General features: G+C 40.1%; 1 protein-coding gene across 4 annotated transcripts in view; it reads right to left on the bottom strand.

The window, feature by feature from the left end:
- Nucleotides 1-7,199: 7,199 nt before the first annotated feature.
- The window catches only part of LOC137424715 (dachshund homolog 1), an 81,489-nt gene continuing 60,847 nt past the window's right edge, over nucleotides 7,200-27,841 (bottom strand). For 2 of the 4 annotated variants that reach the window (XM_068112457.2, XM_068112455.2), the window contains 5 exons: nucleotides 19,380-19,477; nucleotides 18,458-18,605; nucleotides 15,395-15,529; nucleotides 14,911-14,979; nucleotides 7,201-8,026 (listed from right to left, as the gene is read on the bottom strand). In XM_068112457.2, coding sequence (XP_067968558.2) covers nucleotides 7,974-8,026; nucleotides 14,911-14,979; nucleotides 15,395-15,529; nucleotides 18,458-18,605; nucleotides 19,380-19,477 — 503 coding nt within the window. In that variant the 3' untranslated portion in view covers nucleotides 7,201-7,973. Of the gene's footprint in view, nucleotides 8,027-14,910; nucleotides 14,980-15,394; nucleotides 15,530-18,457; nucleotides 18,606-19,379; nucleotides 19,478-27,841 lie in introns of all 4 variants that reach the window. The other 2 variants (XM_068112456.2, XR_013623068.1) reach the window with 2 other exon arrangements.

Genomic DNA, 27,841 nt, shown 5'->3' with positions numbered 1-27,841 from the left:
GCAAAGTTCTTTGGTTTTTCCAAGATGGCACCCAACCACGTGACCTATGGCGTCATAATTACCATAAAAAATTCTGCAGGAGGAGTTGCACCTATGGTGATAATTTCCTGTCAATCGGACAAACGGTTGGTTGCAGAGAAAATCATATTTATTTTGTGCGGACAAACAGACAGACAGACAAACAAACGGACTCAAATGCAATACCCTCTCCTCTGGCGTGGGTAAATTTCATGTTGTATATCGCTTTTCACCCGATCTCTTAATGGTGAAGAATCACTTGAAAAATTAAATAATTCTCCTATCCAAATCCATATTCCGATCTGTACCGGAATTGAAGCGATTTGCTCTTGTCAGATACCCAACCGGTCCACAAAGTTTCGTCCAAATCCATCCATAACTTTTTGAGATATCCTGCTATGTATCGGTTTTAGCCGATCCTGCTATCTCCCAATGGTGAAGAATCACGTTTAAAATTCTCTGATCCAGATCCGGATTTCGATCTTCACCAAAATTGAATCAATTTTTCCTTGTCACACGCAACCTGTCCACCAAATTTCGTCCGAATCCATTCACAACTTTTTGAGATATCTTGTTCACAAACAGACAAACAGACAAACAGACAGGGGTAAAAACATAACCCTCATCCACCTTGGGTGGCGCTGGTAATGAGGATTCCATGTAAAAGTCGGCCTGCAGATGGCGGTACTGAGATATTCAACTGCATACCCAGCAATACCCTGCCCCCCCCCCCCCCCCCTTCTCTCCCAACTCCCTAATGTTCACGATTATAAACTAGAACGGCACTCAGTATAGAGCAAACCTCCACCTGGTTGGCCATATCACTCAATGGTGAAGAATCACTTAAAAAAATATTCTAGCTGGATCCAGATCCGGATCTTCACCGAAGTCGAATCTCTTTGTCCTTGTCAGACACCCAACCGGTCCACCAAGTTTCGTCCAAATCCGTCCACAATTTTTTGAGATATCCTGCTATGTATCATTTTTGGCCCCTTCTCCCAATGGTGAAGAATCACTTTTAAAATTCTAGTAGCCGGATCCGAATCCGGATCTTCACCAAAATCGAATCATTTCGTCCTTGTCACATACGCTACATCTCTGCCAAATTTCGTACGAATCCGTCCACAACTTTTTGAGATATTTTGTTCACAAACGGGCAGACAAACAGACAGGCAAGGGTGAAAACATACCCTCCTTTCACCTTTGGCGGCAGGGGTAATAACATGCCAATCTCATGGTTTACCCATGAAGTTTGACAGTACATGTCAAGCATCATCGTACAGGTAAGTTCTCACGATTTACCCAAGTCTCAATGCACATGGAAAATCTCATGGTTTACCCATGAGATTCACGTGTCAAATGTTTCATTTTTTCCAGAACTCACGGGTGGGAAGCACTCGTTGCTTTCACCAAATTGGAAACCCAAACGATGTTATTAAATTTAGATGATCTTGCCCAAATCGAGACTTCGAGCAAAAGGTTATCTTTGATTTGCTGGTTGGATTTATCAATACGCACTGAAGCAGGTGATTGGTCGCTTTCATGTTTTTCATTTTCTTTCTTTATCAAATCTCAACGTGTTTTAATGAAGGCCTCAAAGTTGTAACTCTTATAAGGGGTTGACATGCACAGTGTTCTTAACTATTACAGTATTAGCCAAACATGTTTGTATTATTTGCTTTGAACTGCCCACGACATATTTAAGCTGCTAAGGATATTTTAAGGAAGGACTTTTTTATTATGTTGAACCACAAACACCCATTAGTGACAGCAAACAGCCATGATGTTTTCCTGGCAGTGCCTGGGGTCGAACGCCTTGCGCAGGAGATATCGCCAGGCAAGCGTCCCACAGGCCGCACCACTTCCCAAAAGTCAGCACCGATGGACACTATTTACTGATGATGCCTGTTGTCTGTTTTCTTTGACAAAACGGACGTTTGGAACAAAAAGAGAAAACAACCAGCATGCATCTGGACTTACAGCAACTAGGAATATTCATTGCCAGTACTGTTACCTTGATAACTGCAAAAGGTCTCATATATAATGTCACGGTTCTTACTGCCAAAAATCATTTTCTTACTCAGAAAATGTTTCCGAAACAAAAACAGCTTTCTAAAAACAAAAAAAGCTTCCTCGAACAAAAAAAGCTTTCAACAAAAAAAGCTTTCTTAAAACAAAAAAGCTTTCTTAGAAAAAAAACCTTTCTTAAAACAAAAAAAGCTTTCTTAGAACAAAAAAGCTTTCTTAGAACAAAAAAGCTTTCTTAGAACAAAAAAGCTTTCTTAAAACAAAAACAGCTTTCTTAAAACAAAAAAAGCTTTCTTAGAACAAAAAAGCTTTCTTAGAACAAAAAAGCTTTCTTAGAACAAAAACAGCTTTCTTAAAACAAAAACAGCTTTCTTAAAACAAAAAAAGCTTTCTTAGAACAAAACAGCTTTCTTAGAACAAAAAAGCTGTCTTGAAACAAAAAAAACAAAAACAAAAAAGTTTGCTTTGTTTTAAAACAAAAAAGCTTTCTTAGAAAAAAAAACCTTTCTTAAAACAAAAAAAGCTTTCTTTAAACAAAAAGCTTTCTTAGAACAAAAAAAGCTTTCAACAAAAACAGCTTTCTTAAAACAAAAAAAGCTTTCTTAGAACAAAAAAGCTTTCTTAGAACAAAACAGCTTTCTTAGAACAAAAAAGCTTTCTTAGAACAAAAAAGCTTTCTTGAAACAAAAAAAAGCTTTCTTAAAACAAAAAAGCTTTCTTAAAACAAAAAGCTTTCTTCGAACAAAAAAGCTTTCTAAAAACAAAAAAAGCTTCCTCGAACAAAAAAAAGCTTTCAACAAAAAAAGCTTTCTTAAAACAAAAAAGCTTTCTTTGAAAAAAAACCTTTCTTAAAACAAAAAAAGCTTTCTTAGAACCAAAAAAGCTTTCTTTAAACAAAAAAAGCTTTCTTAGAACAAAAAAAGCTTTCAACAAAAACAGCTTTCTTAAAACAAAAAAAGCTTTCTTAGAACAAAAAAGCTTTCTTAGAACAAAACAGCTTTCTTAGAACAAAAAAGCTTTCTTAGAACAAAAAAGCTTTCTTGAAACAAAAAAAAGCTTTCTTAAAACAAAAAAGCTTTTTTTTTTCTTTTTTTTTTTGTTTGTATACAAGATCGAGGCTCGTGAAAGAGCTAACATTTATCACACAAAAAGACAAACCGACACACAAAACACAAAAAACAAGGGGAGCGGCAGACAAGATGGGGAGAGAGGGGGAAGGACACAAAAGAGAGGGGGAAGAGGGGGAAGGACACAAACACAACATTTGAGAGCAGGGACATCGGGAGGACTTGGGGGGAGGTGGGAGAGGAATAAAACATATGAACACTGCAAGGACTCTGGGGTGAATTACCGGGGGTAGAAAAGATCAAGGTTTTCGATGGGGGAAGATAAGAGATGGTGGTGAACAGCTGTTTTAAAGACCTGGAGGGAGGAGTGGGATTGAAGGGAGTGGGGGAGTTTGTTCCAGAGGCGGGAGAAAAGGGGAATGAAAGAGTGAAGGTGAGCAGAGAGCCTAGACTTTGGCAGTTTAACCATAAGAGGGTTGCAGGCAGATCTTGTGCGACCTGAAGGAATAAAGAAATTTGCATTTGCATAAGAGGGTTGCAGGCAGATCTTGTGCGACCTGAAGGAATAAAGAAATAAAGAATAAAGAAATAAGAAATTTTTTCTTAGAAAAAAAACCTTTCTTAGAACCAAAAAAGCTTTCTTTAAACAAAAAGCTTTCTTAGAACAAAAAAAGCTTTCAACAAAAACAGCTTTCTTAAAACAAAAAAAGCTTTCTTAGAACAAAAAAGCTTTCTTAGAACAAAACATCTTTCTTAGAACAAAAAAGCTTTCTTAGAACAAAAAAGCTTTCTTGAAACAAAAAAAAGCTTTCTTAAAACAAAAAAGCTTTCTTAGAACAAAAAAGCTTTCTTAGAACAAAAAAAGCTTTCTTAAAACAAAAAAGCTTGCTTAGACCAAAAAAGCTTTCTTGAAACAAAAAAGCTTTCTTAGAACAAAAAAGCTTTCTTAAAACAAAAAAGCTTTCTTAGAACAATAGAGCATTACAAAATGTTTCTGGTGGCTTCAAATATTTCATCATGGTTTTCCTAGTTTCAAGAAAAACTTTTCTTGTACATTTATATTTAAGACAATAGTATTTTTGCCACTGCTGGTAAAAATCCCAATCGTAGAAGTGTTTGTTGAAGAGACAGGTCTCGTACCACTGCAGAACATACAAATAATGCACATTCTCATTTTGGAAACACATATCAGTTCATGTGCTGTCTGTAAAGAAGTACTGCTCTCCAAAACTGCCATTTCTGGACTAGAGCTCTCAACCGGTCTCATCGTTAAAAAGGCCTAAACAAATTAATCTCACCGCATGTTCCAAATCCATGAACTGCAGAGTTGACATTATTGCAACATTGCCTGCTGGAGGCAGTTTATCCGGCTGTCCACATATAATGTGGATGCAAAAGGTCCAAAATAAGAGCAGGCCTTTGGACTATTCCTCTGAATTACCTCACACGGTTGGGTACCAATGTGGTTGACGGACCTATTCTCATTTGGGCCATTCTAATGCACTAGGCATGCCTACCCCTCGCTTTGCTGATGGGTTTAATCAAAAGACAGCATGTTGTACTTGACAAACATATTGCATATTTATCTGCAAGTGTCAATGAGGATGTAAAATGAAGTAAAACACACAAAAAAGTATATTTTGTAGCTCATAATTGTTGTTGCTCACAATTGTTTGAGGCGTGGTCCTTTCATATACTTTTATATTTTCTTCTATTGCTTCAGGAAATATTACTATATATCCTTTTGTGTGTTCCTCCCGTGTCGTCGTAAAAGGATTCCTGCTCTGGTCGTATAATAAATGTTGCTGTTGGAACCGATGTATTTGGGCTGCCCATGACAAATGTATCCGTGCGAGGAGTGCTTCAACCTCAGCATTGCTCAGGTAGAAAAAATGAAATTGTATCACTCTCTGCCACCACCACCAGGTGGCACTACAAGGTACACATTTACATAGAGAATTATGTCCCCTCCCGACCTCCCCGCAGGAGGCCACATAGCCTATGTTATCACCCACACAAAGTGTTGTATTTGTACCCCGAGTTTGGAATTTGTAGCTTAAAAGATGTGGCCATGCATAGAACACATACATACACACACAGAGAGAGAGAGAGAGAGAGAGAGAGAGAGAGAGAGATAGAGAGAGACAGAGAGACAGAGACAGAGAGAGATGGGGAGAGTGAGAGAGATAGAGAGAAAGAGAGACAGAGAGACAGAGAGACAGAGAGAGATGGGGAGAGCGAGAGTGACAGAGAGACAGAGAGAAAGAGAGAGAGAGATTTTTTTGCCTTTTATAGGTATAGATAATAATTATTGTTGCAGTGGCCAAAATAATGGCCGGCATTCCACAGGGTGGAATGATACATTTGTATGTGCATTTGCCACCAAGTTACATGTGTAGTCTGGGTTCGAGAGCACCTGGTTGGATTTAACAAAAATAAAAACTTTAGCATACTCAGGTAGAAAAAGCGGACTATGGGAAGGGAAGGCCTTGCTAGGGGAAGGCCTTGCCTCTCAGAGCGTGGCGTCCTTTAGCTGGCTATGTAAAGTCGGTTATCTCATGGACTCATGTTTGGCATGTCAAGTCAATGTGAAACTATTAACAGGAGAAAAAGTGCACATTCCTACATTTTAATAGTCTTGAAAATGTGAAAGTCTCTTGCTTCTCCCTGTACTCGTCTTGACTCTCATGTGATTTGATGCTTTTTGAAATGATCCGACTTTTAGATGCTTGCGATCAGCAGTTCATATATCAGTCAAATGTGCAATGAGTATGCATGTACAAAATCGACATTTTGCACGGGAAACACAGAACAAAAACTGCGCAGGAAACAAGTGAAAAGAAAACAACTCTTGCACAGAGAGTTTCAGTAACTATCCCATCAACGCAGGAAGAGGAAACCGAACCTGGTGGGAATCAAGTGCATAATAGATGTCCCGTAACCACCATTTCTTGGGAACGATGCAGCCCACGTTTTCACAAGAAGCTCTTTGTTTGGAATAAATTACCGCAGACATTATCTCCAACTCTTAAACTTCCTGTCCTGGACAGTTCATGAACGTGGGGCTTGTCAAAAGGAGCATGACGATACTTATTCCAATTCAAGAATGAGGGCATGTTTGGCAAGATAAAGAACTAGGTTTGTAAACTGCATCTGAAAGTTATTTCACAACTTCTTACAGAGAAGAGCTTACTTACTTCTTTCTTACTTCTTACAACTTCATCAGGTTGAAAAAATTAATAAATTCAATTTATTTTCAATTTTCTTAGCAAATTAAGGACAGCACTAGATTTCGTGGACAAGCAACTGAAATTATGGAACCACCTTTAGAGGCCATTTTTCCCTGGCAGAGCAGGGGTTGGCCTTTTTTCGGGCACCGTGGTCCCTTTTTGAAGCAATGTTTTATGGCCGGATGCCCTTCCTGCCGCCAACCCTGTTAGTCATCTCTTGCGACACACAGGGAATTACCTGTGAACTGGTACTCAATTTGCCGACCTCGGAAGGATGACAGGCTGAGTCAACCCCAATGGTGTTAATTCAGCGATCGACCGGGATTCAAACCCAGGATCCTAGGATCCCAAGCCGGCACCCTAACCGCTAAGCCAATACCAGGCTCTAATCGTCTCTAAAGCAACTGAAATTATGATTAAAGGAAAAGAAAAGAAATACCTAAGTCATTGTTTTTTTGCAAGAGTGTATCAAGTCATTTTCAAAGGAGACAAGAAGGGGCCAAAGTGAATATGGGGCGATCAAAAGGAATGCAGCAGGTGCAGCAGGTACAAAATGAAGACCTAGTCTTGGTCGTGAAGGCTAGTGTAGATCTGCGTCGGTGGACAGGTACAACGATGTCCCTTCGTCAGAGAAAAATAGGTTTTTATTGCTTAGATGAAGGGTCAATGTCCGAAACGTTCAGCTTCTCCATTCTTCCCGTTATGGTTGGCATACCTCGATCGACGTCCTGCTGATTCCATCCATAGGTGAAGAGGTGGACCGAATTTTTATTTTTAGGGAAAAGCTATCATTGTGCTTCAAGTGCTTTTCGGATAGGTGCAAAAACTTGGAAATGCAATGAAGAAGTACCACCGTGAAGAAGGGTAAACCTTTTAATATGACGTTAATAGGATTCACCAGAGAACTTGTACAGTAGTCTGCATTTACAAATACTAGGGCATTGCCCGTACTATATCTATATCTAAAATTATATCCCCCCCCCCTCTATTTACATGAAATGGTTTGGTCCAAAGCGAACGGCTTGCGAGTACGGTGACAATCCCCCCCCTCTATTTACATGCAATGGTTTGGTCCAAAGCGAACGGCTTCCGGAGTTTGGTAAAGAAATCGCCATCGCGTGCACAAACGCGCAGGAAAGCGAATGAATCGCAAATTCGTTTTTATTAGTTTTAAAACATAGTTTAACGCCAACATAGTTTGCAAACGTGAAATAAATGAATACGCTTTCAAATGTGCCATCCGAGGCAGAGTGTGCCCGCCACGTTCGGCACACGCGATCGTTCGCTGCTCTCTGATTGGTTGAATCGTTTTTTGGACATAGCTCGGTAAGTAATTGTCCGATTAATATGAAACCTTGAAAAGGCACATCCTCGGGTCCCCAGCAATATACCTGGCAAGTTTCAAGTATATCGGACCCGTGGTTGTCGAGAAACAGCGGTCACAGACAAACAGACGTACAGACGTACAGAGATTACTGGAATTATAGATAGATTATACAAAAGCAAAGGCGCGTCGTGGACTTGTTCCATAAGCATTAAATTATCAACCATAAGAAGCTTTCTGGTTTTGGATGAAGGGTGAAGGCTTAATTGGTCTTGGGTCCACAACATCAGGTCAAGGCTGAATGCATCATGAAGATCCAGATGACCCAACAAGCCATTTGTTGTAATATAGTTTCGATTCTGCGGAACACAAATCAAGATCAACAGATGAAAACCACAGTCATGATTTGTCTATGGGTTATCAATACATTCCTTCTCTTCAAACCACAATTCTCTACTTGAGCAAATAACCTTACTCTACCTTCAAGGTGCCATTTGGAAGCCTGCAAGGTCCCACAGAATTGCACTCATTTACATATTCTATTTATCTACTTTTTCGGCAACGGTTGTTAGAGTGAGATGTGCATGGAAGAAGTTTCGGGAACTGAGTGGCGTGTTGATGAGGAGGGGAGTGTCGTTGAAGCTGAAGGGAAAGGTGTATGCTGCATGTGTGAGAAGTGTTATGATTTATGGGAGCGAGACATGGGTAATGAACGTAGAGCAGCAACGAAGGCTGGAAAGGGTGGAAATGCGAATGGTTCGGTGGATGTGCGGAGTATCGTTGAGAGAGAGGAAGACAAATGATGAATTGCGAAAGATGATGGGAATAGAGCCTGTGATTGATGCTGTGAAGAGAAACAGTTTGAGATGGTTTGGTCATGTGTCGAGGAAGGATGAAAGTGACTGGTTGAGAAGAGTGATGGAAATGAATGTCGAAGGAAGTAGAGGACGGGGAAGATCGAGAAAGACTTGGCTAAAGATGGTCGAAGAAGAAATGCGGGCAAGGGGGTTAACAAGGAGAGATGCAGAAAATAGGGCAAAATGGAGAATGGGGCCCGCAAGGCTAACCCCTGCTCTAGCAGGGAAAATGGCCTTAAAATGCCTGTTGTTGTTGTTGTTGTTGTTGTTGTTGTTGTTGTTGTATTTATCCACTTTTCAGCGTTTTGCTGTTGACTCCACTCTGTCAGTTAATCGCCTTTCCAACTTATAACAAGCAATGGAATATTACACTTCATTGTAGTTTGGGTCTCTCAAGACTCATTTTTAGCTCCTTCCTGCTTTCACATCCAAATCTTAATCTGCTCTTCCGCTTCCGCTTATAAGGGGTGAGGCCCAATGGTACCAAGCTTCTGCCCTGCCTTGACCAAAATATTCCTCCACTTCCATCTGTCCTCAGCCAACTCTCCACTCCACCCTCCAACCAACCATCCTTACTGATATCCCTCTTCACACAATGCTCCCATCTCAACCACATTCTACCTCTTTTCCTTCTATCTTGCTCCTTTAACCGATCCACTCTCTTTGCCATTCTCTCTTCCCGTATTTGCACCATAGGTCCAGCCCACTTCGGCTGGCATTTCACCAATCTCCCCGTCAAGCTCATCTGCACGCCAATCTCCTCCCTCAGTTCATCTATTCTCCATCTATCCACCCTCTTCACTTCCACAATCCTCCTGACCCAGTTGTTCTCGCAGAGGTGCAGCATCTGTTGTTATCTCTCTGTCAGTGCTACCTTTTGCAGACCGTAAAGGTAGGCCAGCATCACACAAGACACAAAAATTACCCTTTCAATTGCCTTGATATCTTTACCTCCGGCACCAAAGGTGGATGGAGGTTATGTTTTCACTCCTGTCTGTTTGATACTTGGGGATTTTTTTTTTTTTTTTTGCAAGTTTGTTGATCGCTCCGGTTTGTGTGTGTGTGTGTGTGTGTGTGTGTGTGTGTGTGTGTGTGTGTGTGTGTGTGTGTGTGTTTGTCTGTCTGTCTGTCTGTCCGTTCACTTATATTTGCTTACAGGTCACAATTTAAAACCGATCTTCACGAAACTTCACCAAATGGTAGACTTTGTGGTCCGACAAAAATCATATATGTATTTGAGGTCAAAAGGTCAACATAGGCTAAAGGTCAACAACCATTTCAAATTTCTAAAATCCTCAATTTTCATCAGATTGACTTGAAAATTGAATGGGATTTACGAATCGGGTAACTGAATTCAACCAACAACTATTTTTGAGGTCAACATAAGTCACAAGGTCAACATAGGCCAAAGGTCAACTACTTTTTTCAAACTTTTAAAATCCTCAAATTTTCATCTGATTGACTTGAAATCTGAATAGGATTTGCACATCAGCTTACTGAAGCCAACCACCAACTATTTTTGAGGTCAACATAGGCCAAAAGGTCAACATAGGCCAAATTTCAAAAATTGACAATTTTCATCCGATTAATTTAAACTTTGAAGACGATTTGCATATCAGGTCACTGAATTCTACCACAAATTATTTTTGAGGCCAAAAGGATGCTCTACTGAGTACCATACTACTTTGTTCTGTTTTGCCAAGTGTCGCTCTATGAGTGATTTTTCATTTGTTTGTTACTTGCCGGAATAGATTCCGCCAAGTATATTGGTTGGTTGGTTGGTTTGTCTGTCTGTCTGTCTGTCTGTCTGTCTGTCTGTTTGTCTATTTGTGCGCAGTACTACGTCTACATCGTTGCACATAGCATCGCCATACTTTAAACACATATTTTCCTTGCCCTGGAATAGACTGCCCAATTTTTAACTCTCCAAGCCCAAGGTCAAGCTCAAGGTCACCCAAAACGATGGTCACCCAATCATTTGCGCCTCCCAATTGAAGCTCCGCCCTTAGGGCGGGTACCGTTGCTAGTAACATATAATGGCGATACAACAATTTTTACCGCTTTGCTTTGAAGAATGGGAATGAAGTGGGAGGAGTGTGTTAATATGTCTGGTTGAAGGCTTTGGGTGGTGAGGGGACTTGAAGCCAGATTTTAATCTTACAGCCGCCATGTTGGTGCTCGCCGTCACTGCGATGCAAAGCGAAAGACGCCTCAGAGCTGTCACATTCACAATCGCTATGTCGTATGTACTCCCGACTAGGGCATGCCCGTACTATATATATGCCCGTACTATATATCTATCTAAAATTATATCCCCCCCCTCTATTTACATGAAATGGTTTGGTCCATTCGCAACGCCAAAGCGAACGGCGAACGGCTTGCGAGTACAGTGACAATCCCCCCCCTCTATTTACATGAATGGTTTGGTCCATTCGCAACGACCACAGAACCCCCCCCTCTATTTACATGCAATGGTTTGGTCCAAAGCGAACGGCTTCCGGAGTTTGGTAAAGAAATCGCCATCGCGTACACAAACGCGCAGGAAAGCGAATGAATCGCAAATTCGTTTTTATTAGTTGTAAAACATAATGCCCAATTATTCAATTATCGCCAACGTATTTTGGCTTTTTGCAATTTAATCGCAAGGAAAAGTAGAAAGAGAAGAGGGGAAAAAAGAAAAGCCTTCCCTTGCTGCAAACAGCTGCTGCAAACAACAACAACATGGAAGGCTGCACTGTCCGGAAGTTGGCATATCGCAGTTACGATTATTTTAGTGTTAATGGCCAATTATTCAATTAGCGCCAACGTATTTTGGCTGTTTGCAATTTAATCGCAAGGAAAAGTAGAAAGAGAAGAGGGGAAAAAACGAAAAGCCTTGCATTAACGCATTAACGCTTGCATTGCATTAACGGTTCGGCACACGTGATAGCTCGCTGCTCTCTGATTGGTTGAAGCGTTTTTTGGACATATCTCGGTAAGTAATTGTCCGATTAATATGAAACCTTGAAAAGGCACATCCTCGGGTCCCCAGCAATATACCTGGCAAGTTTCAAGTATATCGGACCCGTGGTTGTCGAGAAACAGCGGTCACAGACAAACACACAGACAGACACACACACACACAGAGATTACTGGAATTATAGATAGATACGTGTTTCCTTCATTGTAAAAACTACCAAGTCAACAGTTAAAAGGATTTTGAGCCAATAGGTGTTACGGCCTTGGCAAGATCGATGGAGACAGCGATCTGTTAGCTTATACACTGCCAAAATAGCTAAGTGGAATTCTCTCATGTGGAGATTAAACGTCGTTTGAACTTTGGCAGAGGTCATTATTTACTTTTAATGATCCAAAATGGCCGATAAAAAGTACATTCCGGCAAGTCCCCGGTCTATGACCGATTTTTCATTTGTCTGTCTGTCCGTTTGTGAACAACATATCTCAAAAAGTTGTGGACAGATTCGGACAAAATTTGGTGGACCGGTTGGGTGTCTGACAAGGACGAATCGATTCGACTTTGGTGAAGATCTGAATATGGATTCGGATATGAGAATTATTTACTTTTTTAAGTGATTCTTCACCTTTGGGAGATAGGGCCAAAAACTATACATACCAGGATATCTCAAAAAGTTATGGATGGATTTGGACGAAACTTGTTGGAGAGGTTGTGTGTTTGACAAAGAAGAATCGATTCAATTTTGGTGAAGATCCGGATCCGGATCCAGCTAGTAGCATTTTTAAGTGATTCTTCACCATTGAGTGCTATGGCCAAAAACGAGGGGTAGATCAGGGTATGAAAGACTGGACCTATGGTGATTCCTGTGATAGATTTTGATTAAATGTGATTCTGTATTGTGATTTTCTGGTGTACTCTGAGATACAAAACGTAAACTGTTCATCAGGCGGAGGTATGCTCTCCATTGAGTGCCGTTCTCGTTCTGTCTGACATTAATCCCTTCACCCTACTCCATGCACTCGCACCCACCTGAATCCCCTTCCGCAACTTTGCGTCGGACCTACCATCCCCAGTCAATGTTCCCACCAGATACTCAAACCTATCTTCCTGTCTGATCTCCTTCCCCTCTATAAGCTGATGTTCATTTCTTTTCTCTGCTTCTCGACATGCACACATCTCTCAATCTTCTCCCTACTCATCTTCAGCCCATGTTTCCCAAATGCCTCCTTCCACTCCCCCAGTACTTCCTGCATCTCCGTTATGCTCTCTGCCACAACAGCCAGATCGTCCGCATACAACTTCCTCCCCACATCGTTTAATGTAACATGGAATCTCCCATCATGTAACATCCAAATCATTGCATGTAATATGGAATCTCCCATCAGGAATCTTATCAAGAATCAGTGCAGTTGCTCTAATTCTAGAAAACTTGGTGACCTTTTTGTTTTGTACAGCCTTGAATGTAGCCCCCCCCCCCCCCCCGACCCCCATCCCTTCACAGCAATCAGCCCCTTCCTAGTGGCACAATTTTATGCACGAATCCACTACTTGCCAGACTTCTTAAGTCAAAGCTTTCCGTTCACCTTCATTCCTTTGTTACCCTTTTCCTTCACTTGGGGAAATGGCCTTCCTACATCGATCCAATTCCACCTTTAACGCCACCCCTTCAACCTTCAAAATGGAGTTTGACCATCATCTCATGTTGCACCCCATGCATGTCCACAATTTTCAACAATTTTAATAACTTTATTTTATGTACTTCCTACATCCACTATCATCTACCGTTGTATTAACAGTATGCAGATCTTCCAACCACTGTTGTTTAGCAGTTCCATGAGCCTCGACATCAGAGTATAAAAGAAATAAATTATATATATACTGTATATATTTTACTTTACAGACTCATGAAAGCCTGCCATAATTGCCAAAGATTGCCAATCTATGGAAGCAACAAGTATCATTTTAAAAATCTTTGGTATAACTCCGCCACGAAGTGTGTAGCCAATACAGCCTGAGGTCCAGGAGCCTTATGTGGGCCTCAGGAAATTTAGGATTCTGAGCACATTATGGCTGCTTGTGCTACCTTTTCTGAGAAAATTATTTAAGGGAGATCAAGGTGTGGGGGTGAAATTTATGTTGTGTACTGTACAGTCCAAAAAATAAATAAACAGGAACCAAAAAGAAAGGAAAAGGACGAAAAAAAATTCAAGTAGGCAAGAAAGGAATAGGAACAACAGTCAAATGACCTAAAAGCCCAATGAAGTGAGCAGGTCTAGAGAACAGCAGCTGCACATCACAAACAACACAGCAATCTGATAACGGTTGTCCAAGACGTAATAAAAAACAAATGACGACAAATAAAACATTGGAATTCCTCCGGATATTTTGCAATCGAGTCTAAAGCAACATAATAGACCAAAATAATGTCTGAAAATGCAAAATTAAGGTGAAAATGATTGAGAGGGAAGCCCTGTCGTCATTTGCTCATCCACCAGAAGAGGAGCTACATGGTCCACATTTACATAGATAATTTGCATCCACCACCACCTTCGGAAGCCCTGGTGGGGGGGGGGGGGGTGCACGGGGGTGGGCACGGATCTACAATCTTTGTTTTATGAGGTATGCCCCCCTGACAAGTTTGGTAGAGGTTGGAAAACGACCAAATGCAGACCAAGCTGGCAGACACTAAATTGCGCATTTTAATATGATGATGATGATGATGATGATGATCATGATGTAACTAGACCAGCCCTCAAGTGCTGTCAACTTGTGCTCTCAAGTGAATAGGAGAGAAGAAAGGAGTGTGATAAGATTGAGGAGAGAAGAAAGGAGTGTGATAAGATTGAGGAGAGAAGGAAACAAGACGTTGGATGAAGAACGGAGTTAAATAACTTATAAGAGGGCTGGAAAGTGGGATGTATAGACAATCGGTTCTAGTGGGATGTATGGGACCTAATCCCACCATTTTTACATCTATAGTTGGATACTATAAGAGTGATGTTTGTCTGTTTGCCTGTGTGTCGCCATTTTTCTCAGAGATAGCCAAACAGATCTTCATCAAACTTTCAGAGGTTCATCATTGAGTACCGGGGAGTGTTTTAGGCAAAAAAAAAAGTTTTTTCTTTTTATTTAAGTTGGATTTTTTTAAATTGCTCTATAGTACCTAAGCTTTTGTAGTTATATGAAAGGTAATAGTAAATGATCCCCAATCCCATTCCTTATTGGGTGTAGGGAAGTGTTTTACACCCCCACAAAAAAATTGATTCTTCAAAATGCCAACAGGATTACAACAGCACCGGACATTGCCAGGTACCCCTGTATATAACACATAGATGGCATCTTAAAGATGTTGCAAGTGCAATACCTTCTTGATGAACCCATAAGGGCAATGATATCAAACAAAGTACGATGAGCTTCAAATGCGGCTTACCTGGTACTGTTCGTTGTGTGTCAAACTGAGCTTCCTGGCTGGGAATTCCATCTAAACAGTTATTCCGGTCTGAGGTGGAAATAAAAATATTTAATGGAAAGAAAAACAAACATTCAATTAACAACCGTTTAAGCATTTTGTTGCATTATAAACAACCATGAGAGAAATGGAAGGCGTCTTCCCTTATAATTATGGACAAAGACCACACACTACCCAAAGGGAATTGTGCAAACCGGAATTGAGGTTTTGGGGACACAATTAATCTGCCAATGTACCAGTGTACTTGTTACACAAATTGATAACCCTTACAAAAATCTATTGAGAATTTGATGAGATCGTTATCATATTCCCATGAGATCTCATGAATTATTCAAAAAAAAAAAAAGGAAAGGAGGGAGTCTGGAGACCCAGTGAGGTTCCAAAATAGATAAAAGAAAAATGTGACTTTTCAGGGACTATCCTCGGACAATCTGTTGCCACCTGCCTGAAAACCTTGTGCATATGGAAGGTGTACTTGGTTTTGCTTTAGCTTCCTCATGTATCGACTTCTCAGCTTCGAACATCTCTTGCACCTTCCTCTTTGCCTTCTTTTCACGTTTCAGACGTTTTTGCATCATCACTGCAGGAGGAAACATGAGAAACATTAATAGGTCATGTAGTATGGTGTCAATTGATTCATATTTTTATTAATTCCAAGCTGTTAGGTTAGGGTTTACTCCAGGAGCCACCCTCTCTTCCCTACCTGTGATCTTTTCTGTCCTCGTCAATTCTACCTATTCCAACCCTCTTACTTGCAGGTTCTTATGTTAACTTCCGTGCTCTCTTTTTCTGTTCATTCATTCCCTTGCTTATCATGTCCAACTGTTCCCTCACTGCCCCCACTAGCAGTTAGTTGCCTTTTCCCCCTCTGTCACCATGTTCTTCCAAGAGTCAACATCTTTTAGATTTAAAAAAATCCAATCATTAGACAGAATGGCTTTCTTTTCTACCAATATAATATCTTCATTGCTATTAGAAACTGGGAGCAAATTTATCCGGAGAAGGCCTTTCATTGTGAGCTCTAACCCTGAAAAAAACCAGATGTTGACGCAAAACGAGAAAGTGTTGGTTAATCATGCTGCGGGTAATTTCAACATTCGCAAGGAAATCTGAGCAGAAACTTCAAACACTAGTTTCATGTCACCTTTGGGTAAGATGATCCTTCAAGTGAAATAAATTCCGCACGAAATGCAATGTCCATGAAATTTTAAGTGATTTCTGTAAAGGTAGCCACGTCTTGACCGCGATTCGTAGCGATTGGTTACTTGCATAGACACAACTGGGCACTTTGGTGAAGTTGCTTTTGTTGCTTCATGGTGCAATTGTTTTTTTTCCACAAGGTGAGGATGTAAAGTGAAAAACAATTCTCAATCTGTGAAATTTGTCTTTCGCTTCACTTTAGGGGACACTGCGCAGCGCCAGCACGCTAAAAAAACGTGGCAGCTCCATTGAGGTTATATCTACTTCGACTGACAGTTTAGCATCGCATGAGTGGATGAACAATAACTCACAGTGGGATGCATTGTGACTGAGGACCGAACAAACTGCATCTCGCTTGTGAGAATTCAGCTGCGAGAGAAGACTGTGATCGGGGGAGTTCCGCCAACTTCCCAGGGCCCTCTTCGAGGTCCAACAACAGGAAGCTTGGCTCAGGTGCACTGACTTGGAAAAAGAATTAGAACCAAAAAAAGAAAAGCGTTGCACTAATTTCAGGGAGATATTTCCAGCCTTTTGGGCTTCTGGCCTACAATGAGCCAATGCATTGTCAGGGCCGTGGGGAAAAGGGTGATGTCACTTTCCGTTTGTCACAGCTGCTTGCCCCACCACACAGGCACTGAATGCCTTGTCTTGGGAAGCAATCTTGTCTACAACAGAGGACGAAACCATCTGTCCGTTTATCTTTGTGCTTATGTAAATGTTTTGGTTATTTCGACTCTAAATGCAATCAAGTGTGGTCTGCCTTAGCATAGTCACTCAATGGAGTACACAAAAATGGACACATAAGAAAGCTACTTCCTGATCATAGAAGAGTTTCTATTTTTCAAATAAAAAAACTGCATATTAAGAAAGTTCCTTGAATGTAGGTGTTAGTTCAAGTTTTCCACTTGCATTAAAATATGCTCTCTTGGTTGGCCTGTGTGGTGTTCTTATCTGAGCACATCGCTCGTGGCGCATGCAGATCCAAGGTGGAAAACCCATAAACTGTTTTTGATTTGTATGTTCTTTCCTTGTAATTCATGGGAAAATACATCGACATCCCTTCATGGTTTTGGCCTGCATGTGTATGTGCAGTCTCTTCCCCAAGTCTGAGAGATTGTAGGTAAAAGAAAAAGCATTTTGAGATATGTGTAAATGAAAAAAAAGTTGGGAAGACTTAATTTACCTACAGAATGGAAATGGAGCAGAATCATCATCAGAATGCATCACATGTGATGTGATACGTATCGGTTATATATCAATTTACCGATATGCTATGTCACCGATATCCCGATATTTATGTTTACCGATCGATATCCAGGGTTTCTGAGCCTTCCTTTTAAAAAGACAAGAATATAAGACCCTTCGCTTTGCTGACGGGAATACCAATCTCATAGAGTTAGATTTACGTATGCACGTGAGAGAAATTTTTGAGGTCACGTGACTCCTCCCCTCTGTGAAGCACCATGTCGCATCAGTCTGCCACCCTCATGTATGGAGAATATCGTGCAGAGTGGAAGAGGCAAATTATGCCATTTTTGCTTATGTAATAAATAGATGGTATCGTGTTTTGACCAACAGGTTTTCAGAGAAAATAAATAAAAATCAACTTTCACCCTTTCAAAAATCGTGCGAATTAATTATTTATTGAAATATCAGCTGCTTTTCTGTTCGTATCCTTTTCTCACCTGTGTTGTAAGTAGAGTGACCTGCTTTGTGATGCTTTAAAAGGTGGTGTATAATCAGAAATACTGTTTGATAGGGTGACATATTACTGTTATATGAATAAAATGGAAATGTTGAAAAAGAAGTATTGACTATAGCATGTGTTTTCTGAATCTAATCGATATGAGAAGAGGGATTGAATGAGAATATCACCATTATTACAAGTGAAGAAGAAGATGAAGAAGGAAGACTTTTTGTTTTCATATAAATTGAAACCGGCCCATCTATCCTCACCTTACTATACCGTATCATACTGTTTGCAGATTTCCTAGCATCATATCGGTAAATATTATTCCATCGTGTTTGGAAAAACTGGAAAATTGGAAAAATTGGAAAAACAATATAGCGGAAGTGGGTCACCAGGACACCAGGGTGTCCCAGAGTTACCCACCCAAAATATCGTTGCGATCGGTTCAGTCGTTTTTGCGGTACCTTCGAACGGACGGACGGACATTTGGTGAATTATAGTAAGATGGGAGGATGTATCGAGATATATCTCGGCAGAGTCGTCTGCATAACCCTGGTTGAATATCTTCTCCTCCCACGAGGTTGATTACAATCCCAGATATCCAAAATCGGTGATTACCTCGTGCTTCCCGCTCAGCTTTGAGCTGCCACGTGATAGCATCACGCAGGTGTCTTTCTCGTGCTACTTCACGTCTTGCTTCACCTAGCGCCTCGCGCCATCGCACCTCCTGAATCCTCGTCGTCTCAAGTGCCTCCTCAAGAAGAGCCTGGTTGTGGAAACAGAGTAAAAAATAAATAAATACAAAGGACAAAGGCAAACTAGAACGCCACTCAATAGAGCGCATACTCCCGCCTTGGGTGGCTGCTGCTGAGCCCTGTCTTCCAATGGTAAAAATTCCCCCAAAAAATTCCTGGATCCGGAATAATATCCTGAGCTTCACCAAAAACTAATCAATTCTTCCTTATCCCAAGGGCAATCATCCCACCAACTTTCATCCAAATCCGTTCAGAACTTTTCCAGATATCTTGTTCACGAACAGACGAACACACGAACATACGAACACACATACGCGCACGCGCACACACACACACACACACACACACACACACACACACACACGATCGAATGCATTACTCCCTGGCGGGAGTAATCAGAAAGCAAAAAATGAGGAGGGTGTTCCAATGGGATTTTCATTATTCGTTTCGTATTTTGCCTGCGGATGCTGGTTCCATCATCACTGGGAGCGTCGCCATGCTGCTGATGCAGTAAACCCTGTAGATTAGAGCAGGAATTTGCAACTTGTTCAGGTTGGCCATGATGGCTCACCTACTCTTCGCGAACGAGACCATGGGATATTTAACGTCCACCAACCAATGCCAGCAGACAGGACAGCCAGCTTAACATCCATCCGAGGGACGAGTGTCCATACCTCTCGGCTATCCAGCCAGCCCTCTTATGAAAGAGTTAAAGAGAAGGCCAAAATGCTGTCAAATGTGCTACCAATGTGATTTCTTGTGGTGCAGGTGCACTGCTCATTTACCTGCACATTAGAGAGCAGCTCTGCAGTAGAACAATGAGGTGACGGCAAAGGTGATGGTAAGCCTTGCTGGAGGTGGAGGCCTGCATGCTTTGTTTGATCTGGATAAAAGGAACCATAATGTTGGCTTGGTGTAAATATAGAATTTATAATCACCAAAAATGCAAGATGTCAAGTGGAAAACGCAAATACATCAAAAGCAACAACAAGATTGTTGCCAAAAAGGAGCAAAGTCTCAGAAAGTCCAACATTTCTCCCACAAAGTGACATTTTTCAGCAACTCACACAGGCTGGATCTTTTGGTCTATTGTAGATCTGTCATTCTGCTCTTCCGAAACTGGTGGAAGGGGCATTTAAGATCTGAGTGCTTTTTCTTGCAATTAAAAGTTATGATGGATTCTTCCAAGTACAAATCTTTATTTGAGCCTATATTTTGACGTCCTCAATGTTCTCTTTCTCATCTCAGGTTTTCCCACAAACTGGTAAGCATTCTATTCTGTAAGGCAACATCCTCAGTGTATAAAAACTATCACCCTAATGGGCCTCCTTTAATTTCGCCTTCTGATGAGGGATTTAGCCTTCGTTTCCTACTTGTGTTAATCAATTGAAAGCTAATGAGATTGGACCACAGCAGTTGTCTGTGGATATTCAATACAGTATTTTTCATATGGCAGCCAGTTAAAATATGTGAAAGAAATAAAATAAGTAGTTTGCAAATTAATTTTGAATGAAATAACAAGAATATGTCATACAGAGCTCGGAACTTGCAAAATCCACCCCTTTCCCCAAAAAAGTTGCAATTGATACCTCAAATTGTCAATTTCATTAAGATTAAAATTGACGATCATAATCAAAGCTCGGGTCAATCGGATTAGAATTGATGATTTTTCAGATGAAAATTGATGATATTAGAAGTTTGCCCTTGAGTTGACCTTTGACCTTTTGACCTTAAAATAGTTGGTTTCCTAATTCAGTGAGGCACTATGCAATTGCTGTTTAATTTTCAAGTCAATCAGATGAAAATTGATGATTTTTTAGTTGAAAATTGATGTTTTGGGAAATTTGACCTTGAGTTGACCTTTGACCTTTTGACCTAAACATAGTTTGCTTTCCAATTTACTGACTCAATATGCAAAAGCTGTTCAATTTTCAAGTCAATCGGATGAAAAGTGGCGATTTTAGCAATATGACCTCCAGATGACCTTCGACCTTTGACATCAAAATCAATAGGCTTATAAATTGTGACGACCTCTACAACTTGGTGAAGATTCATAACGATCGGTTTAGAATTGTGACCTGGAGGTGAGTGACAAACAGACAGAATAGCAAACGCATCCGACCAATAAACTTGAAAAATCTTAGATTTTGCAAGTAAAAAAGCATTCCTTTAAATCCATTAACAGAAATTTAAAAAAACAAAAGCAAACTATAGTGAATTCGATGTCACACCATCGCAAATCCCTATGCTTTCCACCTAAATCAAAGTTGAAAGATGGCAGAAAGTTCCACCAGGAATGACTCAAGATCAAATTTTGGGTAAAATTTTTTTTTGCGTTTTGACCCATTACCCCAAGTTCCCACCCCTTGGGGCATAAACTGGAGGTCAAATCACAAAAAATCTTTACATATTTAATGCATCCCCCAATGTTGATTGCATATATAAAGTTTTATTTAAAAATGATTAAAATGTGCCCGTAATTGCATTTATCGGGACTTGACCTTTTGACCTTGCCACAGGGTGCGGGGTCAAAAATAATACTGCTCTTGCACCTTCATGCCATGGCGTGATCATAACTACCAAGTTTGGTGAATTTCTGCACAACTGTTCAGGAGGAGATAGCATGACGGACGGACAGATAGACGAAAGAGAGACAGACAGACAGAGCCGGTTTCAAGGTCCCCCCATTTTTAGCTCACCTGGAACGAAGTGCAAGGGAGCTTATGCAATGGTGCGTCATCCGTCAGTCCAGTCATCGGTCCATCCAAAAGAGCCAAACAACCCCGAGGACCCAAATTACAAAGAGTACCCAAAAGACCCCAATGACTCAGAAGGCGCCAAGGACTCTGAAGATCCAAAATACCCCGAAGACCCAAAAGACCCATAAGACCCAAAATTCCCAAAAGACCAAAAATACCCTGAAGACGCAATGGACCCCAAACACCCAAAATACGCTGAAGACACAAAGTAACGTGAAGACCCAAAATACCCTGAAAACTGTTATAGACCCAAAAGACCATGAAGACCCAAAATACCCCAAAGACCCAAAATACCCAATGGATCCAAAACACCCAAAATACCCTGAAGACCCAAAATAACCTGAAGACCCAAAATACCCTGAAGACTGTTAAAGACCAAAAAGACCATGAAGACCTAAAATACCCCCAAACACCTCAAAGACCCAAAAGACCCTGAAGACTCAAAATACTCTGAAGATCCAAAAGAGCCAAACAACCCTGCTGACCCAAATGACCCAGAGGACCCAAAATACCCCAAGGATGTGGAAGACCCCCAAGGACACAAAACACCCCAAGGATTTCGAACACCCAAAAGAAGAAGAATTATGCTTTTTACATTGGAATTGTAGACGGTGGTTTGCAAACTGAGCCTCAAGGTCGGTGTGCAGAAGCGGTAGTTTTTAAATCACATTAAATATTAAGTTTTATTAAGTATTAAGTTTTATTAAGTTGAATTAAGTTTTTTAATCACAATAAATACAAGGCACAGGGAGGTGAAATTTGCTGTACGTGATGTGCAATGCGCGCAGAGTAAAACGAGTGTTCATTTACATCTGTAGAATGTCTAATAAATAAAGATGATATTAGCACCACTGACACTTGGCCCAGACTTCAGACTTTGGCATGCTCACATGGCTGCATCGTCAAAAACTGTTCTAACCCGTCATTTTTGACGGGCTTTATACTCGTATTTGTGTGTGTATATATATATATATATACACACACATACATGTCCATGTCTATGTGTATTTATAAATTTTTTTGCAAGAGTATGGAATATTTTGTCACGAAGGTTTTTTTTCTCTTTGTATAAGTGCATGTTTATTAATCCAACATCTACCCTAGAGACTCCTTGTCTGTTGACTATCAGGATGGGTCTCTCTTTGGCCTTCAGAGTCAAAAGACAAATTCACCATTCAACTCCAGTATACCGACGAGTAGTCTAAACGGGCAGATGAGTGGGGTTAAAACATACATTTAAACACAAAGAATATTTACGTTTAGGGTTAGGGTTAGGGTTAGGGTTAGGGTTAGGGTTAGGGTTAGGGTTAGGGTTAGGGTTGTTAGGGTTGTTGTTAGGGTTAGGGTTAGGGTTAGGGTTAGGGTTAGGGTTAGGGTTTGGTGAATGAAGTGTTTGGTGGATGGAAGGACATTTTGACTGCTTGCTATATCGGTGATGTTGAAAGAGAATGCGATGTCCACATAGCCTAACAGTTCGTTATATTATGGTCAGTGTGCAACCCAAAAACCCACAACCCAAAATGGTCAGTGTGCAACAGTTTTGAGGATATTCACAAGTTCACAGGAACACCAGTCCTTTAAAATGCTGTTTATCCTTTGGTGGTTTTATCAGCAGAATGAATGATAAAATTAACTTGTGAAAGAGAAAATAAGTATTTTCACATATAAATGCATTTAAGGACTACTTCCTTCTAAATATTGTGATCTTTTTGAATTTAATTATGAAATTCACAAGTGTGATACCAGATTTGCCACTGATATACATTTTCCGAAACAGAGAACCCTTGCTTTTCAACATAATATTCGTTTCTCTGGCCCAAACATATGGAATGAATTGCCAGATTGTGCAATATTAGAAAATCCTAGTCATTGAATAATTTCTCATTCAAATTTAATCAATATTTTCTCTTGTAGTATTTATTGCACATACAGTCGGTCATTTAATAAATCTATTGAATATTTGTCTGTTGAATTTTCACACTGGTTATTTCCATTGATTTATTGATCTGCTGATTCACACATTCTTCCTGCGAAATTGTTTGCCCATGAATATGTTATTGTGAGGATTATTATTATTCTCACACATTTTGTGGAGACAATTCCAAGAAAACCGTGAAAACTAGCTCGACAAAACCTTAACTCATTATAGATACCAATGTAACTTAGTGCATCATAAATCTTGTTTTTGCAATTTTGACTTACATTGGCTGCCGTTGCTTATGACGTGATAAACCTTAAACATATTCTTCTCCAGAGCCATTGAAGAACGGATCACAGCGAAATTTTATAAACATGATCGCCTAGCCCTGGGGATAAAAGTTTGCGAAAAAAACGTTGTCGGTTTGGCGGCTATATTGGATTTTAAAATAAAACTTTTGAAACCTACTTCTCCAAAACTGCTTATCTGATCGGTACGAAACTTGAAACATATGTTTACATACGAATGGAGGAAAAATATTTGCAAACGATGACGTCATCAGTCATGTGGTTTGGCCGCCATCTTGAGTTTAAGCAAAAAAAATAATCTTTTCTCCAGAACAGCTCAACAGATCAATCCTCTACTTCATAGGTGAGATCAACTCCCCATGTGGAATAGTTTTTCTGAACAATGATGTCATCATCAATCACATTGTATGGTGGCTGTTTTGAATTGAAGCAAAAAAATTAAGTAACCCTTTCTTCAAAACCGCTCAACAGATCAATCTGACACTTCATTTGTGTGATCGACTACCCATGGGGAAAAATGATTCTGAACTATGACATCATCAGTCCCGTGATATGGTGGCCATCTTGGATTTAAGGAAAACAAGTCAGGAGACGACGATGGTTCACGAGCGAGCGGTATTCAATAACAAAGGACGGACTATAACCGAAACAGGCCCGGACAGGCCAGGCCCGGAAATGTCAAAACGAAGGTTACTGACCTTGAAATGAGATAGAAAATAATGTATAATCAGTAATGAGATTAGTTAGCGACACAACACTGAAAATTCGGTGAAAAATGAAATGAAACTACCCGATGATATCATCCGATCTTGATGAAACTTGGGTGGGAGGTTGATATCATGATCTAGTTGTGTCCTGCGTAGAGTGGGCGTATTGCGCCCATTGTGGGCGGAGCGACGCCCGAAAAAGATGTCTTTTTAGGGGGTAATCGAGTTCAAGCTACATCTTCTCCGAGGGAGTTGGTGGAATCTGACAGGGGTTTCGGTATTTGGTTTGGCGAATGTCACGTGTCTAGCCCCACGGAGCTCGATTTTCCATTTTCGCCCCAAGGTCAAGGCCACAAGGTCACGAAATTTAGAAAAGTCGATTTTTGATGGTTTTATTACATTGTTCGCTTCCTGATAGGGTGAAATGTCGTACATGATCTTATATTATCACATACATCATGAAATACAAGTTTTCCAACAATTTTCAAGAATCTTCGACCTTTGACCTTTGAAGGTCACAGAGGTCAAATTTTGAAAGTTGTTGGAATCTAACCGAATTTTCGGTATTGTGTAGCTAACTAACCTCATAACTGATTATACATTATTTTCTATCTCATTTCAAGGTCAGTAACCTTCGTTTTGACATTTCAAGGTCACAAAGGTCAAATTTTCAAAGTTGTTGGAATCGAACCGAATTTTCGGTATTGTGTAGCTAACTAGTCTCATAACAGATAATACATTCCTATTTATATATTTTCAATGTCGGTTTTGACCTTTGTCATTGAATACCACTCGCTCGTGAACCATCGTCGTCTCCTGACTTATTATTCTTTTTATTTTTTTCCCTATATACAATCGTTTATGTGTGTGTATATATATATATATATATATGTGTTATGTAATTTAATGTGATTTCATAGTTTTTTCTGAATTTTATCTGTATATGTAAGGGCATTCCCACTGCAAGCTTGCTTTATTGGGATGATTCAGCCTTATTCGGCTATTTAAATATCTTCTTTATACCTGTTGCTTTTATTGAAGGAAATAAATGTTGTTTTGATTGATTTAAATTAAAAGATCTAAAAATAAATTGGGGGAAGAAGAAAGACTAGCAAACGTACAGTATTTCACAGCCTCTGCATATCATATGTGTATCATAAAACATAAATTGATCACTCACTTCAATTTATTAACGATTCACATGAGAAAGACAAAAGGAGAAAAGGCAAAGATAGAGGAGAACAAAATAAAGGTCACACTTGTTTTGGCCTGCCTGGCTCGAATTGCAATGCTGTGGTCTCAGGAGAAGCTTGCACAATTAAAGGCCTTTCCCTGCTTTGTTTGAACACATCTTCCTCTGTATCCTGTATTTAAGCCAACTCAAGATAAAGATCAATCCAAAAGCAACAGATGTGCACCAGGGGGGCTAGGAAAAGAAAGGGGGGGGGGGGGAGAGGATATGTTTCACACGACACTTTTCAAGTGGTTGTCTTACTTTCCTTCTCTACACTTCTTGAAATGCTATTTAATTGTGTATTAACACAATTTTGGGGTTTGTGAGGGGAAGTAATGTAAATAATTTTATTTGTTGTGCAAACTCAATTGTTTTTTTAAAGATGCAAAGGCAATTAAGGTCATGGAAGAGATAATTCGAGGCAACCACATTAGTACTGTAGCCTAGCTTTGCACCCCAGCCCACCGTTACGACTCTCCTCTCTGTCACTGTTATTCTGCATTTGAAAATGCAACACAGAATGAGTACAATAAAAAAAAAAATGACGAACTGAGAGTGATACTTGGGAAAGGCGGAGGACTCAAAGCTTTACAAATGTGTGCTGGTACGGAGAAAAAAATAAAACTGCTTCCTTAGACAGGTACACCAATATTGATCGTTTTCTTTTTTGCATAGTTTTGTTTTTGTTTTGACTTAATTTTGTAATTTGTACCCTCGCGAGAGGAGAGGGTATTGCATTTGAGTCCGTCTGTTTGTCTGTTTGTTTTTGTCCGCACAGAATAAATATGATTTTCTCTGCAACCGTTGGTCCGATTGACAGAAAATTTTCACCATAGGTGCAACTCCACCTGTATAATTTTTTTATGATAATTATGACGTCATAGGTCACGTGCTTCGGCCGCCATCTTGGGAAAACCGAAAAACTTTGCACCTCTATATCTCCGAAAGCGCTGAATAGAAAAAATTGAGACATCACTCATTGTAAAGAACTCTCCATGGGGAATAAAATATGTTAATGATGATGTCATAGGTGCCTCCATTATGACGTCATAATTCGACAAGTACAAAACTTCATCCAATCAAGATGAAATTTATTGAGCATAATCTCGGAAGAAATTAGTTTAGAAAAAAAAATTATGACGTTATCGGTCACGTGGTTCGGTCGCCATATTTGTTTTAACACAAAAGCCTTAAAAACCACTGAAAATACATCCTGGCGAGGGTTTGCAATCTCTGATTGCTCTTTTCTTGTTTTATATTCATTTAAAAAAAAATTTATTATATATTTTTCATAGTATAAAAACATAGTTTTTGCATAGTTTCGATCTTTTTTTCCCACATATGGGTCTCCATACTAGAAGAAACAAAAGCCCCACAAGGCTTTGTGCATCATTGAGCTTTTGATCTGAAGGACCATGTGAAAATCCCAACAACAACCAGAACACTGTCACAAAAATTATGTGCTGTGGCATGTAACAATTATGCGGGTTGGCTACAAACGAGCAAGTGACCAAAATTGAAAAATCAGCCTCTACCAATAGAATGCCATGTTTTCAAGGAATTATGATAATTACTCTAAAGAGAGGTTGTGCAATCAGGCGATGGATGGCATATAGGGCATTATAAAGGCCCAAGACTTGTGACTATGATGGCTCGAGAGCTGTTCCTGCCATGCCTCTGATTCATGAAAGAATACACGTAAACCATGCAACTTTGCACCCATCAGGTGAAGCTCAATGAAGTGTTGCTGTTCTCATCAGGTGAACCTCAAATGTTGCTTTACATCCAATAAATTATCCATATTACTCGAAAAGAAACCTTCCTTCCTTAGGTTTGGGACGGTTTGAATTCCCCACTTCATATGATGTCTCGATGCGTATATAATTTGTAGATGGTAGCACACGAGTCCGGTTATACGTCCCATGAAAGCTTTCTAGAATTTTAAGGAATGATGTACAAAGGGAATTATTTAGCAGACTCAGTGGTGTAATGGTGGGTTTGGGGTGGATTAAGAAGTGGCGCCATTGTGACACATCGCTGGTACCCAGAGTGCCCCGGGAAGTGACGACCCATACCCGAAACCCAGTGGCTGTTTGTGTCGTCTACCAGTCTTGTGTCAGGTGTGTGTGTGTGTGTGTGTGTGTGTGTGTGTGTGTGTGTGTGTGTGTGTGTGTGTGTGTGTGTGTGTGTGTCCGCTCCACTACAAGCCTGATATAATGCAAAAGAATAAAAATAAGAACAAGAATAAAAACAGAAAGACACGGTCAGCCTTGGGTTACGAACAGGGATAAAAATGTAGTTCCTAATTCCAGCACAAAACT

This window comes from Myxine glutinosa, chromosome 4, assembly GCF_964187855.1.
Source record: "Myxine glutinosa chromosome 4, kmMyxGlut1.1, whole genome shotgun sequence".
NCBI classification, from domain to species: domain Eukaryota; kingdom Metazoa; phylum Chordata; class Myxini; order Myxiniformes; family Myxinidae; genus Myxine; species Myxine glutinosa.
The sequence above is the reverse complement of the archived record's forward strand: the minus strand, read 5'-3'. Positions and strand labels throughout refer to the sequence as shown.